Raw genomic sequence first — 16,465 nt, 5'->3', positions numbered from 1 at the left:
AGCAGCAACACCTTTTTGAAGTAGGATTCCTTTCGTCCTTACTTATTTGTACTGCTTGACTCCAGAAAAGGTCTGATACAGCTATATGTCAGGGGACCAATCGCTGTGGTTTCTCTGAGAACAAGCAATTCCTGGAATGTGGAATCTTTGGTGATAAAACCAGGAATGTCCCAGGTAAACTGGGACGAGCTGTTCACTATTGTGAGTTGAATTGTGTCCCCGAAAAAGACATGTCTAAGCCCTGGCCCCTGGTACCTGTTAATGTGATCTCATTTGGAAACAGAGTAATCAGGGTGAGGTGAGGTCACACTGGAGGAAGGTGGGCCCTAACCCAATGCCTGGGTCCTTGTAAGAGCAGAAAACAGAGGGGAAGCGTCTTGTCTAGTGGAATGTGTGACTCAGAGTGTGGCCAGGCGGATGTTCTCCTGGTGATTAAGGCTAGTGACCTGGAGCCCTGAGCTTTATGCGGAGTGCAGAGGTCACACGCTTGGGTGACCATGGCGGCTGCAGGCTCAATTGGGATGGCTTGGTGTCTACAGCATGTGGGAGGACTCAGGACCCAGGGTCCTTTCTGGGACACACCCGGACTCCTGAGGGGTTGTCTGCAACTCTGGCCCTCCCTCGGGCTCCCAGAGAGCATGGGGCCTGTGCTTGTGCACGTGGCTCTTGGGGTGGGAACTCCACGATGCTGACCATGGCTCCCCTGGCCCCAGCGTGTGCACAAGGCAGAGCACAGGGCCGTCAACCTCACCTGGACCTCCACAGGGTCTTCCGACTGCGCTTCCTCGGTGTCCAGGAGCTCAATGGTCATAATCACCTGCCCTTTGCGCTGAAGGAACATCACCTGGGGAAGGTGGGGGACAATGCCTGAGGCCACAGAACAGTCCAAGCCGACACAGGATGAGGTCAAAGCTCATCAATTAGCCACCTTTGCCAGCCTCTGGGACAGACTCTCCCTCCAGGGATCATGGGCCGGTACCCACCTCATGGGCCTGTGGTGCCCTGAGGTCAGGACCAGCATCCAGAGGCCCAGTTCAGGCAATCCTGCCCCCAGGCCAGAACACAATGGCCGGCCCCTCCTGTTTTGGGCATTCCCCTTGCTCTCCTGTCTCACATAGGCCTGAGCACGGCTAATCTCTCACCTTGAAGCAGTTCTCATCAGCCATGCAGCGCTCGGCCTTCCACTGGTAGCTGGTCTCCCTGGCGGCGCGGACGCAGCGGGAGGACAGGTTGCCCCCGGCAGCGCCCCGTTTCTTCTCGTTCAGGTAGAGCTCCACCACCTTCAGGCAGATGTCGTCACTCACGAGGTGGTGCAGCTGGCGGGGAGGAAAGCGGGTGGGTGCCTGGAGCGTGTGCCCGTCAGCAGGGGGAGCAGTTTCCAGCACACCGCCTGCTGTAGTCCCCACCTCACCCAAAGACGACGTGGCCAAGTCCATGAAATGGGGTGAAGGCCAGGATCAGATGGGCCATGCAGAGCGAGTACCTTGGCACAGGGTGCAGAGCAGACCAGAGCAGAAAACCTAGCCCAGATCAGACTACAACAGACAAGTGTGGACCAGTCCAGAGCCAAGCAGACCAGTTCAAACTAGACCAGACCAGCAAACCCTGCTTGGGTTTGAGAAACATATGGAATAAACGCAAAAGAAAATGTTCCAAAACAGGGATCGTAATTATCTGAGAGTAGTGGGATGGAGGGAGGCTATTTTCCCTAAATTTTCAGCAATATACACAATGAATTCCTACAAACATTTAAAACCGTAAGGTTTAAGAAGAAATGAATAACTGAGACAGCTGAGGCACAGGGTCAGATGGAGCTGTGAGTCGGCCCTGCTACCATGAGCTGTAGCAGGGCCTTGGGTTCTGCACCAAGTGTCTCGGATCTCATATGGTGCCTGGCCCATGGAAAGTTCCCCCAAATAGTGGCTGCTGTTACTGAAAACAAGAAATGCTAATAATAATGAAGGCAAGGGTGTGGCTGTGTTCCCTCTAAGTAAGTTACAGGTGTCAGCATGGGAGAGGCCTGTGAGCGTCTGGCCCAGGCATTTCTGGTGGGTGTGATGAAGCCACAGCTCTGGGGTGAAGTGCTTGCCCCATGAGGGGGCCTGCCCAGGGGTGAACTGCTGCTCTACAGCAGCGGTTCTCAATCTCTGGGTCGCAACCCACAGGCTGAGAACCGCTAGCAGGGTGGCCTAAGACCATCGGAAAGGACAGATATTTACATTACGATTCATAACAGTAGCAAAATTACAGTTATGAAGTAGCAACGAAAATAATTTTATGGTTGTGAATCAGCACAAGAGGACCTGTATTAAAGGGTCACGGCATTAGAAAGGTTGAGAACCACTGATTTAAACACAGTTTAAGACAGGAACTCTATCTCAGCATCAGAAATCAGGGCAGTGGGTGCCCATGGTGAGGAGTAGCTGGGAGGGGTAGTGGGTGAGGGCAGCCACATGTGAAGACCCTCCGAGCCACCCACTTAGGATCGGGACACTTTTCTGTGTGTGTCTATTTCAATAAGAAGTTTTCCTAACCTCGAAGGAAATGGCTTTTCTAGAATGTTACCAATGACTGTATGTGGGTGGGAGATTTTACTGGCTTCTCTTCCACTTGAAGTGAACAGCCTTAGTTGGTAATCAGGAAACAAAGGTCAAGCTGAAGAACACCAGCAGGACACATGTCCCAGGACCACACCAACCTGTCTGGGGCTTTGTTGTTTATATTTTATGACTCATTTCCTCTCCTTGACATTTCTATTGCCGGTGTTTTGCTACTAAAAGTGATACTGAGTCCTGAGTAACGTCACTGATAGCTGCCCCACGCCCCTACAAGTGGCCCACAATTCTTTACACACTGCCAAGTTACCCTCACAAAACGTTTGTTAGCAGGGACTCAAATTCATGTTCACAAGTATTGCCCACAACTGCCAAAAGGTGGCAGCAAGGCAGGTGCCCACCCATGGATGAACGAATGAACAGAATGTGGTCCAGTCTGCAATGGAATATTAGCCGTAAAGAGGAAAGAAGCACTGACATGATACAATGTGGATGAATCTTGAAAACATCTTGCCCGGTAAGAGAAGTCAGACCACATACTGTATGATTCCATGTATATGAAATGTCAGAATGGGTAAACACAGAGACAGAAAGCAGATTGGTGGTAGTCAGGAGCTGGCAAAGGGGAAAGGAGAGTGACTGCTAACGGGCACAGGGCTTCTTTTTGGGGTGATAGTAATGTTCTGGAACAAGACAAAGGTGAAGATTGCATAACACTGTCAATGTACTAAATGCTTTTGAATTATTCCCTTTAAAACGGCTAACGTGCCCTGCCAGTGTGGCTCAGCGGTTGACCGTCGACCCATGAACTGAGAAGTCACTTGCTCAATTTCCAATCACAGCACCTGTCCAGGTTTTGGGCTTGACCCCCAGTGAGGGACGTGCAGGAGGCAGCTGATCAATGCTTCTCATTGATGTTTCTATTTCTCTATTCCTACCTCTTCTTCTCTCTCTAAATTCAATTTAAAAGACTATATAATAAAAGCCTAAATGCTAAGTGTCCAGTCCTCTGTTCAACCAAAGTGTAATCCTATCTAATAAAGAGGGAATATGCTAATTGACTACCATGCCCTCAAAGATGGAGGCACACACAGCCACAGATGGTGGCGCCCAGTCCCTTCAGCTCTGTGTGCCTGCCTCTGGAGTCCCCCAGTCCCCTCAGCACCCCAGGGCTGGCCCAAGGTACAGGCAAGCTGTGGATGGTGGCTGCCCAGCCGATGCCCGAGGTGCAGATAAGCCTTGGATGGCAGCTGCCCAGGTGCCCAGGGCCAGCCCGAGGCTCAGGCAAGCCTGAGGCTTGCACTGCCAGCAGTGGCAGTAGCAGAGGTGTGATGGGGTGTTGCCTTCCCGATTGCTAGGTTGCCTCCTGCTCCTGAGGGCTCCCAGATTGTGAGAGGGGGCAGACTGGGCTAAGGGACCCTCGCTCCAGTGCATGAATTTTCATGCACTGGGCCTCTACTATGCTAATGATATGCTAAGGCCGCTCAACCACTTGCTATGATGTGTACTGACCACTAGGGGGCAGACAGTCAACGGGTTAACCTGTCTCTATGACATGCACTGACCACTAGGGGGCAGATGCTCCAACCGATAGGTTAACTTGCTGCTGAGCTAGACAGGAACATGCCCTGGAGCTGTCCCTCCCTGACTGACCAACCTCCTGCATCCCTCCCCGGCCCTGATAGTGCACTGGTGAGGTCCCTTGGCCTGGCCTAGGCCTTCTCGCAATCCAGGAACCCTCGAGAGATGTCAGAGAGCCTGGTTTTGTCCAATCTCATAGGCTAGACCAAGGAACCCCACTGCTGCATGAATTCATGCACCAAGCCTCTAATAAATAAAATTAAAAAATAAAATATAAAATAAATAAAATAACATAAAACGGTTATTAACATTATGTTATGTGAATTCTACATTGGTTAAAAAAAAGGAAAGAAGCTGGCATGGGACCAACCACACAGCATGAGAGTGATAGGAGGGCATGTTTTCGAAGCTGGGGACTGGCAAAGAGTCTTGAAGAGGTGCTGTCGCCCCATGTGCCAGGCCTCCTGTCACTCTCCTCGCTGCCCACCCTGCACCCGCTCACCTGGCGCGCGATGCTCTGCACCAGCTTGTCCATGGTGAAGCCGACGTAGGCGTGGATGGTGAACATCTCGCGCAGCGTGTCCTCATACTGCGTGGGGTCGATGCTACCGTCCAGCAGGCTGCGCACCATATCCAGGAAGGCCGGGTAGTATTCCTCCAGCTCCACCTCACCTAAGGGTGGGCGGAGACAGGTCACACAGGGCTGCAACCACAAGGAGAATCCAGAATCTCCATAGAATCAAGCAGCCACGCTCCCGCCTCCCATGCTCGGGCTTCTTAATGTTGGCCCGACTCCAGGATGGAAGCTTGAGTGGCAGTGGCTGCATGGGGCCCAGCTTAGGAGGCAGGCATGATGTGGCCCGGCCTGGTGATGCCCGTTTCCTGCTCCTACCACGGCACCACAGCCAGAAGCGGTGCTACTGCTTGGGGAGGTTAGGAATAGGAAGGGTGTTTGAGACTATTATTTTTGTGACTTCTCATTTGAGATATTGTGATTATTTCAAAATGAAAAGCCAGGAAAAAACACAAGGGGACATTTCTGATCACAAGCCGTGAGCTGAAACCCTTCTCACGCGTGGGCTCTGACAGGGGCGGGGGACTCACTGGGCTGCTTCAGCCGCAGCTCCATGGCGGGGTCATTGCCCTTTTCCCGCCGGCCCTCGCAGAGCAGCTTCTCCCTCTCCTTCTCCGTCCTGTACTCCAGGAGCTGCTTCTGCGCCTGGCGGTAGATCTTCAGGAGCCGGGAGCACAGGGTCTGGTGGAGACGCAGGAAGAAGTACCAGTTGTTATTGGCGAAGAAGAGGCTGTAGACGTCATCCATGGGCTGCTGTGGTGGTGGTGGTAATGGCGGCGGCGGGGGCGGGGGCGGTGGCGGCGGGGGCTGTTGCTCAGGAGTGGAGCCCTCGCCGGTGGGTCCCTTCTCCACCGGGGGGCTGCTCTGTGGCCCCGGCGCTGGCTTCTTCCGGTCACCAGGTTCCGCACTCTGCCCCTGGGGGCTCCCCCGGCCCTCGTCAGCGGAGTCCTCAGATGCCCCAAGGTCCAGGTGCTGGGAGAAGAAGAGGCTGGGCACAAACTGGTGCACCAGCTGGTGGATGGTGCCCTGGTCCTCCTTCTGGATGGCTGGCTGCCGCTTCACGTAGTAGCTGATGAGAGCGGCTGCATCCTCCAGGATCTGCCTGTCCTCGTACACGAAGATGAGGTGTGGTTCACTGGAGGGGGCGCTGCGGCCCTCCGAGTGCTGCTCCTGGTGCTGGGAACAGGGAGAATGTCAGGCAGGAGAAACCCGCTAAGAGAACCCAAGATTTACACCCTCAGCTTTAACAGTGTCACACTGCTCAGCGCCAGGATCAGAACAGGGCCAACCTCCCTCCAACCACCAATGCCTGCAGCAGTGCCCCGGTTACCAAATTCCAGCTGACACGAGGTGCCCAGTCCAAGCTCTCCATGGGGTGAGGCTGGCTGAGGGTAGACCCTGGGCCTCTCTGCCCACCATCATTCATTCATGGATGCTCAGCTAGACCATGAAGACCTGGGACTACTTACATGTCAGCCTCCTCTCCCGCAGCCTTTCACACCTGGCGCATACCCTGCCGCTGCCCTCCCCCCCTCCCCCCCCAGTCCCTCCACAGTTCTCCCATCACCCTGCTGCGCAGGCCTCCTACCTGGCCACTCCAACTACTCTCCTCACCCAGTTTAGAGCAATACGGCGAGAGGAGAACAGCCAGCTGTATCACCCCCACCAGGTCCTCCCACACCGGTCGGCGGAGAACTCCAGCCCCTGGCATGCAGTCCTGCAGCCGCCCCGGTCTCACAGCTCACATGGCTCCTCCTCTGATGCTTCAGGAGTGCAGGACCTTTGCCTGAGCCTGTTTACTCTTTCTCCCTGGAGAACCATGTCCCTGGGTTCAGCCCTCTCCTCAGTCTTTAGCTAATCATCTTTCTTCCAGAAAACCTAGACAGTGACTACTTCCTCCAGGCTGCCTGGGCACATGGGGGACGGGGGACGTCTAGGTTCTTGGAGAAACTGAGTGTGGATGCATCCCTGTAGGTGGGGCCTCCTGAGGGCAGGACAGGGGGAGGGAGGAGGCACAGGCTGTTCCTCAAACAGAACTAGTGACTATGCCCTGGCCCTCATGAGCCAACACCCCTTTCCCCTCTGCCCCCAAGGGAAGAGCCAAGAACTCAGTGGTCAGTGGTGGATCTGTTGGGCTACACCATCACCCCCAGTTGACAATGTACCAACCACAGACCCCTTTGGTGGGGAGAGGTCGCAGGCTTTAAGGTCCTTCCTCAAGTGAGGAGGGCAGACAAGCTGAAGAGTAGGGCCTGGGGCTAGGGGCTGGGCGCTGGAGGGAGGGTGCCCCTGGGGAGGGAGGCTGAAGGGCTTGCTGCTTATGTGAAAAGGGAGTAAGTGACTCTGCCCAGGCAAGTGCTCAGCCATCAATGCTGCTCTGTCCCTGTCTCCTGGGCTCAGCCTCAGAACCTCCCTGACTCCCCCCAGTGACCTCCATCTCCCGGCCAGGCCGCTTCCTACATGCGTTTTTCACAGGTCCAGACTGAGTCTGAGAGCCCAGCCCTGCCTCAGTTATGTGATTCGGGGCCCATGAGCCTCGACGGTCCAAGACTGGCAAGAGGACGCGGTGCAGCTGCTGGAGGTGAAGCCCTGGGCCAGAGCTCTGGTCTCCTGTGACTTTCTGTGCCAGTCTCCTCACTGAGGAAACTAAAATGGATAACAGTTCTGCAGAGGATCGTCTGTGAGCAAGGGCTCTATAGGATGTTCCTTCTGGGGGTTCAAGTGCTATCTGGTACCCACTGGCTATGGAGAAAGGAAAGCTGCTGGCACCAGGCATGTGAAGGAAGGTCCATCAAGGCCCACGAGGGGAGGGAGGAGGGAAGAGCCCCAGTCCTCCCTTGTCTGTGCTACGGAAACCTCCACCCTCACTCCTACACAGCCGTGAGGGCAATGCCACCAACCCTGCCCACCCACTGGGAAACAGGCAGAGAGCCAGCGCAGAGGAGGGTCTCACCTCATCATAGACACTCTCAATCTCATTGAGCAAGCTCTTGGAGCGAAGGGCCTTGGTGTCGTTCTGCTTGAAGTTCACTGCCTGGTGGTCCAGGGACTTGAGGTATGCCTTCTCATATTGCTCCCGCCAAATCTTGTTGAAGCCCTGCTGGGCCTCCCGCCACTCCTCCTCCTTGGCCTTCAGCCTGTGGGGCCAGAGGGGCTCAGCACAAGGACAGCACGGGAACAGCCTGTGACACCGCCTGAGTCATCCCTGCCCCAGGACCAGCCTGTCTTCCACCCACAGACTAGCCATGTGGGACAACCAGCTCCGGGCTTGTCTGTACTGAATAAAGGAGGGAGCCATGGTCCTGGAGGACCAATGTGGACAGTTTTATGGTTTCTGAAACATGCTGCCATGGAACCAACCTCCTCCCTGTCCTGGCTTCTGCCCCTGACCATACTCCAAGTAGCTGTTGGCTCAACTGTGACCCCCATGAGGGAAGGGACTGTGTGGGTCTCGCTCAGCTCTGCAACCCCAGGGCCAAGCACAGCACCCAACGGAGGGCAGCACTTAATACCTGACTATCAAGGAGAGTTCCTAAGACACAATGCTAAATACAAGGCAAGCTGTGAGACAGGTTGCACTTTTCACGTTTCACCCTAATTGAGTGTGTGGTGGCCGAAGGACTAGGACAGGTGTTAACCGTGCTTTCCTCCCGGGAGGGGACCAGGAAGACGAAGGAAGAATGAGACTCTCAGGAAGGCAGCCTGAGGCCCCAGGGGTCTCCCCCCAACTCCCCCCACCTTGTGATGACACCTGTGACCGACACTAATGAGCGCCCAGGGGCCAGAGCTGAGGGAACCTTTTGAGAACGACCGGGACAGCGGTGACAGGGTTTTTCTTGAGGCTCTCGATGATCTCAGGAGCCTTGTCCCCGTAGATGCGGTGGATGGCGCGACGCTGGATCACCTCCGACGTGCCCCCCAGACAGTCGTCCAGCCGGAACTTATCCTGGTCTTCCGGCGCCATCCGGGACAGCTTCTTCTGCACGCTTTCTAACACTCGGATGGTGGCCAGGTTGGTCTCCAGGACGACGTCTAACTACGGAGAGGAAGGCGGGCAGGGGTCAGTGGGGCTCTCGGGAAGAGCCTGGGCTGGCAGAAGGGATGGGTTGGACAAGCTGCATGTCTGAGGGGTGTGACAAGCAATAGAAGGTGTTGCCCTGAGCAAGTGAGGCTGATTACTGGCTAGGATCGTCAGGGGAGGCACAAATGCAGGACCTGGTGCTGAGGGATGAGAACCACAGGCCATTCACTGCTGGCCGACTCCCTGTACAGGCACAGAGAGCACAGCTCTGCTTGGCAAAAAAGGGAACAGACCCGTGGTGCACTCAGCCCCTGGAAGTCTCTCAGGGCATGTGCAGGGGGAGCCAATCCCCAAAGGGGACATACCATGTGATTCTTTGTGCCACAGTGAGAGATGAAGGGACAGGTCAGTGTTGCCAGGGGTCGAGGCTGGGTGGGGCTAGGAGGGAGGTGTTCAGACATAAATAGCAGAAGGAGGGGTTCTGGGGGTAAGGAGCCGCTCAGTATCTTGGCTGTGGTGGTGAATACAGGAGCACGCAGAGCTGAACACACATGTATGCACAATTCAATACATGTACATGCCACACATTTACACAGAAATACAGCCCAAGGGGGCAAATGTGCCAATGTCTCTGACCTCTCTGTAGTATTGTGACAGTGACTTATAAGCTGTTACCACTGGGGGAGGGAACCTGATTGCTGCATGTCAGCAAAATTTTCAAAAAATTACCTTAAGCTAACTTAATTTTAAAAAATATATATATTTTATTGATTTTTTACAGAGAGGAGGAGAGAGGGATAGAGAGCTAGAAACGTTGATGAGAGAGAAACATCGACCAGCTGCCTCTTGCGCACCCCCAACCAGGGATGTGCCCGCAACCAATATACATGCCCTCGACAGGAACTGAACCTGGGACCTTTCAGTCGCAGACGCTCTACCACTGAGCCAAACTGGTTTCGGCAGCTAACTTAATTTTTAAAATACGTTTTTATTGATTTTGAGAGAAAGAGGAAGCGATAGGGACAGAGAGATAGAAACATCGATGAGATAGCAACATCATCAATCAGCTACCTCTTGTACAACTCCCACAAGGGATTGAGCCCAAAACCCGCATGTGCCCTGACCAGGAACTGAACCACAACCTCTCGGCTCCTGGGTCAACACTCAACCACTGAGCCACACTGGCCAGGCAAGCTAACTTAACTTTAATTAAAGAAATTAAATTCAGCCAAAACCGGTTTGGCATCGGTCTGCGGACTGAAAGGTCCCGGGTTCGATTCCGGTCAAGGGCATGTACCTTGGTTGCGGGTATATCCCCAGGAGGGGTTGTGCAAGAGGCAGCTGATCGATGACTCTCTCTCATCCATGTTTCTAACTCTCCCTCCCTCTCTGTAAAAAATCAATAAAATATATATTAAAAAAAAAAGAAATTAAATTCAAATACATTGCCTAGCCAGACCGAAGGAAAGCAAGGCAGAAGAGATCTGTGAGGGCCTGCCCTGTTGGAAAGTGCTGGCATCCCTGACACTCAAGAGGAGACGGGGGTGGGGTGGGTGGGGAGGTTAAGAAGGGTCAGAATACATCCCAGGATGGAGGGAGATGAGCAGGGGAGAGTTAGGGCAGTGCCATGGAGGATGGCGGACAAGGCACACCCCATGTCCCTACCATCCTGGCCAGGACTCAGGGCCCCCTGAGGGCCCTGCAGCACCAGCATACACACCTCAAAACGCTCGTCCTCACAGCGGTGCAGCTGTTCCTCGTAGGGTGTCTTCTTAGAGCTGACAAAGGTGGAGTCCTCTGACCAAGACGGGAACGAGACCCAGGTGTCGTTCAGCACCTGCATCAAGAGAAAATGCTGTTACCCCAGGCAACAAGCCCTGGCTTCCAGAACTGTTTACTGTACTGTTCAGTGTAGGAAATATAAGAAGTAATATCACCTTGATTTTACAGGAAATTCCCTTATCATACAAACAGTAAATGTGATCAAGTGAACCCATCATAGTATTTCAGGGGTTGGCAAACTTTCTCTGTAAAAAGGCAGATAATGCATACTCCCACTGGACTGGCTCCTCAACTCATCCTAAATAATAAAAGGCTAATATGCAAATCAACCAAACGGCAGAACGACTGGTGGCTACGATGCACACTGACCATCAGACACTCAACACAGGAGTTGTCCCCTGGTGGTCAGTGCGTTCCCACAGGGGAAGCACCGCTCAGCCAGAAGCTGGCTCACAACTGACAAGTGCATTGGTGGCGGCAGTCAGACATCCCCTGAGGGCTCCCAGACTGCAAGAGGGCGCAGGCCAGGCTGAGGAACCACCACCCCCAGCCCCCCCTCCGGCCCCACTGTCAAGTGCACAAGTAGAATTTTAAAAAGTGTAAGCAAGTGCCAAGCAGCTACCGACCCTGAACCAGAGTCAGGATAGGAAGAAGATCAGAGAGGGAGGGACCTGTCATGCACATATATGCCAATGAGAACTACCCCTCCAGTAAGTCCATCTTCTCAGGGCAAAGCCCTCAGCATGATACATTTATGAATCAGAGCTTCTAACCTAACCATGGACTCATTCCATGGATCTGTCTACGCCACAAGGCAGGCATCACATGCCTGGGCTCCCATCTTGTTTCGGCCAGATGCTTACTAGGATCAAAAACTGTCAGTGATTTCCCAGCCACCTGAGACATGGAAATCTACCTCAATAATTGTAAAAATGAGCCTGGCCAGTGTGGCTTGGTGGTTGAGCATTGACCTATGAATTGGGAGGTCCCAGTTCAATTCCCGGTCAGGGCACATGCCTGAGTTGTGGGCTTAATCCCCAGAGTGGGAGGCAGCTGATCGATGATTCTCACTCAAAACTGATATTTCTATCTCTTTCCCCCTTTCTTTTCCTCCCTAAAATCAAGAAAAATATATATTAAAGCCCTTGCTGTTTTGGCTCAGTGGAGAGAGACTGGGCCTGTGGACTGAAGGGTCCCAGGTTCAATTCTAGTCAAGGGCATGTGCTCAGATTTCAGGCTCAATCCCCAGTAGGAGGCATGCAGGAGGCAGCTGATTGGTGATTCTTTCTCATCACTGATGTTTCTATCTCTCTCCCTCTGCCTTCCTCTCTGAAATCAATAAAAATATTTTAAATACACACACACACACACACACACACACACGCACATATTTAAAAGCATTTAAAAGCCAGATAATAAATATTACAAGTTTTGTGGGGACTACTCAATTCTGCTTTAGTCTTAGTAAAGTAGTCACAGGCAATATGCAAATCAATGGGCGTAGCTGTGTGACAATAAAATTTGATTGACAAACACAACCAATGGACCAGTTTTGGCCTGGGATTTGGCCCATAGGCAGTTCCTTGCTGATCCCTGGAACCCAGTAGGCACTCTTGAATTCTGGATATACAGTAACAGCCTGTCCTCTCACCCTGAAGAAGTATTCAATTGTCACACTAAACAAAAACATACTGAGGGCAGTGAACCCAGGACAGAGCAGGCTCAGCAAATGATGGAATGTGCCAACCCTATGCTGATGCCATAGGCTCCATGGCTTACCAAAACTGCCAACAGGGCAAGAAACTCACCTCTGCTCAGGTATTTTGTTTTTCCACATCCCTGAACATCCCCTACTCAACATTTAGGGGGCTGACATTTAGTCTTTCACCTGATATATGATGATAATGGGTGTTTTTTTTTTTTGTTTGTTTTTTCTGGGGAGAAGGGGGAGAACATGCACCACACAAGCCAACGTAAGCCCCAGGAAGGTACCTCCTTGCAGATGGCCGTCCTTCCACTGCACCTGGGCTGCTGATAAGTTTTGGGGAGCGCCCGATAGCTGGATCCAATCCGCTTGCAAGATGAATAGTCGATTTCCCGGCTTATTCCATCCCCAGATCTGTCGCTCATGGGCGGGGCGAATGATAGTTCCTTCACCCCCAGGAAGGACTTGAATTGTGCAAAAAGTTCAGGAAATTTCCTTCAGAATTAAAAACAAATGGTAAGTTGGCACCCCCAGGGCTTTCTGGGAGGGATCTAGAGATTTCAGAACAGCTCCACATAGACATCTGTGGTTAAAGATGGTCAGAATGCAAACTCAGGGAGGAGAGGCAGAAGTCCCCATTTGGGAGTGAATCTGCCCCCCAAAACTTTGTCACCAGTCAGGCCCCCCACTTGAGGCCTTGAAACACTCTGGAAGAGACAATCTAGACTGGCAGAAGCTGGGTAGCAATGCTCCTTGACTGGAAGAGGCCAGGGTCGACCAACCTGCCCACACCTGTCTTTGTAGATCAAGTTTTACTGGCACAGTGATGTCCATCTGATACACTGCTTGTGGCTTCTTTTGCACAATGCCAGAGTTGGGTAGAACTAGTCCTGGCCCTTAAAGATCAGTCTGCCAAGCTCTGTTCTGGAGTCTTTCTCCCCCAGTGGGGAGACCCTCCTAGGAACACCCTCTATGGATACATTCTCCTGAGTCAAAATGTAACCGCCATGCTCGTTGATGGGAAGGTTTTTGTGCAATCCACCCCAGTGTCATCTGGATTTATGTTTAAATGAGTGTCAAAGGCCACCTCATGAGTGCAGTCACTATGACAGCTGGCACTGTGATCCTGCCGTAACGGCCAGCCGTAACGGCCAGGCAGGCTCCTCCCCGGGGTCACAAATACAGTTGTATATAACGCACACTCGCCATATTATGGATTCTATTTGAAGGGACTTATGCGCAGAGCCCACATGGAGCTTTCTGAAACTGAGGTCAGACTGGCTAAGAAACCTGCCCAACATGACAGGGCTGGGGAGGGGAGGCAATGCCGGGACCTGGCCAGCCCCCCTCCCTAAAGCTCACTGTGCACGAACCCTGTGTTCGTGTCCACCTCCTAGAACAGTGGTTGCCAACCGGTGGTCTGTGAGGTCTGAAAGGTTGGCAACCGCTGTCCTAGAACATCCCCACCTTCCCAGCTGCTGCCCGAGCCTGGGGCTGCAGCCCACACACTGAGCAGGATGTGCTGGAAGCTGGTCGTTAACAGTGTTTCTCTTTGGGTGGCTGGGATGCCGGTCAGTCTTTCATTCTTTCTGCAATTTCTGATTGTTAGAATTTAAAAGCCTACATTGAATCTCCAGGGTGGAAAAGCTGATCCTGATTCCATTTATATAACACTTTCGTTGTGTAGGTGGTAGAGATGGAGCACAGAGGTGGTTGCCAGGGGCCTGTGGCAGGGACTGGAGCAGGAAGCAAGAGGGACACAGGCTTGGATATCAAAGGTTTTGTGGTTCTGGAGCCATTGAGTATCATGACTGTAGTGAGACGCACTTCCTTCCCAGGTGATAGAACTGTACGCACGCACTCGTGCAAACTAGAAATAGGGAAACCTGCACAGATGGGTGGGTTGCCCGAGTGTCACCATCCTGGTTGTGGAGAACCAGACCTAGGGTCTGTGTTCTTTCTCACTACTGCCGGTGAGTCTACAACAATCTCCACTTAAAGACAGTATAAAAAAAGTACCTATCATCTTTCAAAACAACAGCCCAAAGACAGGTGGACAGAGTTTACGTGTGGAGCGCCTGGCGCAGTGTTGCTCACCCTAAAAACGGGCTGACGAGCTGGAGGAGCTCGGAGCCGGACACGAGCTCCTGGTTGAAGAGTGCGATGCAGCGAAGGAAGTTCTCATAGACCTCCTGGCTCTTCAGGACCCTGCGCACCTGCAGGGAGAGTACGTCAGGAGGCTTTGCGGGCTGGGCCCAGCCCCGGCCCCTGTGCCAACTTGGCTTAGCCATCACTAGGTACACCAAGTCACCAACATGAGCTTGCACTAAAGTGACTGGCCGTGGTCTGCACGGCAACGCTCTCCTTGAGCATTCACAGGTCAGATAGCACAGGCCATCTCGCTGTTCCTGTCACTGACCCCGTGGGAGCCCCAGCATGAGCTCTGCTTTAGAAATCACACAGCTGGGGCGGGGAAGATGTGTGTTCTCAAACCCGGCTCGGCCCCGAGCTCTGATGCCCACAGCGCACCACCTGCCATCAGTTCAATGATGGCCCACACTCCCTTCCACTGTGAAAGCTAGTACCAGGCCCTCCTCCCAGACCCATGCAAGAGCTCCCCTCCTCCCCTACTGCCTTCCCAGAAGCTCCCGCTCTGCACACCCGAGTCCCACCAGTCACCTTGTCAAAGAAGGAGAACTCCTGCAGAGTCCCGTACTTCCCCACGGCAGCTATAGACAGGTCCTTGGTACCACGCAGCTTCATTTTCTTCTGTGGAGAGAAATTCGTGTGTCAGTGCTGAGCATCCATCTTTGTCAGCCAGCAAGGCCAGCACTGGGTTCTTCTGACAAACTGTCACTGGGTGCTGGATGAGGTCTGCCCAGGACCCCTGTGGATGACTGTCTCAGACCCACTCACCTCCATGGCCTAGTGAAGGGTGAAGGTCACGGGACTGCCCCACCCATATTCTGAGATCTAAGTCTCCACAGCTTAAGGCTTTTGAAAACAGGCAGAAACACCATGAAGTTGGAATAGCAAGGGAGCTATAACCCTGGATACAATATCAGAAACCCGCCCTGCCTGTTATACCCTGTGAGCCATGGCCGTGACGGGAAAGGGACAGGAAGATGACAGCACTGCTGGGATCCCAGAGGCCCAGGTTTTAAGTCTCTGGAAAACTTTTGTCACTAAGCTTGACTAGGATCTAAACTTGGCTGCACTCCTGAGGCCACAAAACTATCTTCTGATGCCCGAAGAATGATGGAGACGTGTCAAGGGGATACAGGAGTCACCCCGAAAGAACTGCACTGATCAAATTTGAGACAGGTTGGGCATCAAGATAAACTGTAACAAATTATAACCCAGAGTTCATATTGACTAAATAAATGGAGTAAAGAGAAGTCACCTAGTAACTAAATAAATGGAGTAAAGAGAAGTCACCTAGTAGATGCACAAACAATGATGGAATGAGAAAATCACTGTCACGGGTGATGAGTGCGACAGGAGCTAGACCTCAGCCCCTTCCATCCCTCAGCGGAGCACCCGGTGCAGGGACCGACCTGCACAACTGTACCTGGGCCCCTGCCCATCACAGCCATGATGGTGACAAGGAGCAGAGTGAGCATTCCATCTGGCTTCTCGAGGAGGAGGTGACACTCCTCACAATCTTGTGATCCTGGGAAATAGATGAGCAGTACCCTTGGAGGTGAACTGACTTCCCCAGTGCATTTCAAGCCAGACCAGGGCCCAGACTCAGCCTCCTGCTCCAGGCCTGCTTGCTTGGGGCCTGCGAATGCTGCTCCCCAGTTCAGAGAAGGCAAAGCTGCCGTGTGCCCATACACACGTACATCCACACCGAAGGCTGGCGATTACCTTGGCCGGTGCTGACACAGGACGGAAGAGTGAGGGCCGGGAGCGCTTTTTGCTGTGTTCCAGGTTCTTCTCGTGCTCACTCTTCTGGACACTGTTCATTTCGCAGGGCCCATTTCCTGTGAACTAAGGACACACACACAGGAGGGGTTAGCCTTGGAGGGACACGGCTGGGCCCATCACTGCTGGTTCTCCATTTGTCTGAGTGCCTGGAACAGCCTTCAGCTCGGCCCCCGGCTCCAGAGAGCACTGTCTGCCACGGGCCAGGAGCTCTGTTCTGTCCACATGTGAGGTGATCCCAACTCTTGAGATGCTTTGGGGAGAGACCCGTGTACCCAGATTATGACAGTGTGACAAATACCACGAGGCTGGGAGAAGGC

General features: G+C 53.1%; 1 protein-coding gene across 3 annotated transcripts in view; it reads right to left on the bottom strand.

Annotated features, from left to right (window-relative positions):
- The window catches only part of SIN3B (SIN3 transcription regulator family member B), a 38,259-nt gene that overhangs the window by 3,561 nt on the left and 18,233 nt on the right, over positions 1-16,465 (bottom strand). For all 3 annotated transcript variants that reach the window (XM_036415889.2, XM_045573538.1, XM_045573539.1), the window contains 11 exons: positions 16,089-16,211; positions 14,898-14,987; positions 14,316-14,434; positions 12,506-12,713; positions 10,452-10,568; positions 8,508-8,746; positions 7,664-7,847; positions 5,241-5,886; positions 4,639-4,808; positions 1,143-1,316; positions 752-844 (listed from right to left, as the gene is read on the bottom strand). In XM_036415889.2, the coding sequence (XP_036271782.1) occupies positions 752-844; positions 1,143-1,316; positions 4,639-4,808; positions 5,241-5,886; positions 7,664-7,847; positions 8,508-8,746; positions 10,452-10,568; positions 12,506-12,713; positions 14,316-14,434; positions 14,898-14,987; positions 16,089-16,211 (2,163 nt within the window). The remainder of the gene's footprint in view (positions 1-751; positions 845-1,142; positions 1,317-4,638; positions 4,809-5,240; positions 5,887-7,663; positions 7,848-8,507; positions 8,747-10,451; positions 10,569-12,505; positions 12,714-14,315; positions 14,435-14,897; positions 14,988-16,088; positions 16,212-16,465) is intronic.

The sequence above is a fragment of the Pipistrellus kuhlii genome, unplaced genomic scaffold, assembly GCF_014108245.1.
Source record: "Pipistrellus kuhlii isolate mPipKuh1 unplaced genomic scaffold, mPipKuh1.p scaffold_m20_p_52, whole genome shotgun sequence".
NCBI classification, from domain to species: domain Eukaryota; kingdom Metazoa; phylum Chordata; class Mammalia; order Chiroptera; family Vespertilionidae; genus Pipistrellus; species Pipistrellus kuhlii.
The sequence above is the reverse complement of the archived record's forward strand: the minus strand, read 5'-3'. Positions and strand labels throughout refer to the sequence as shown.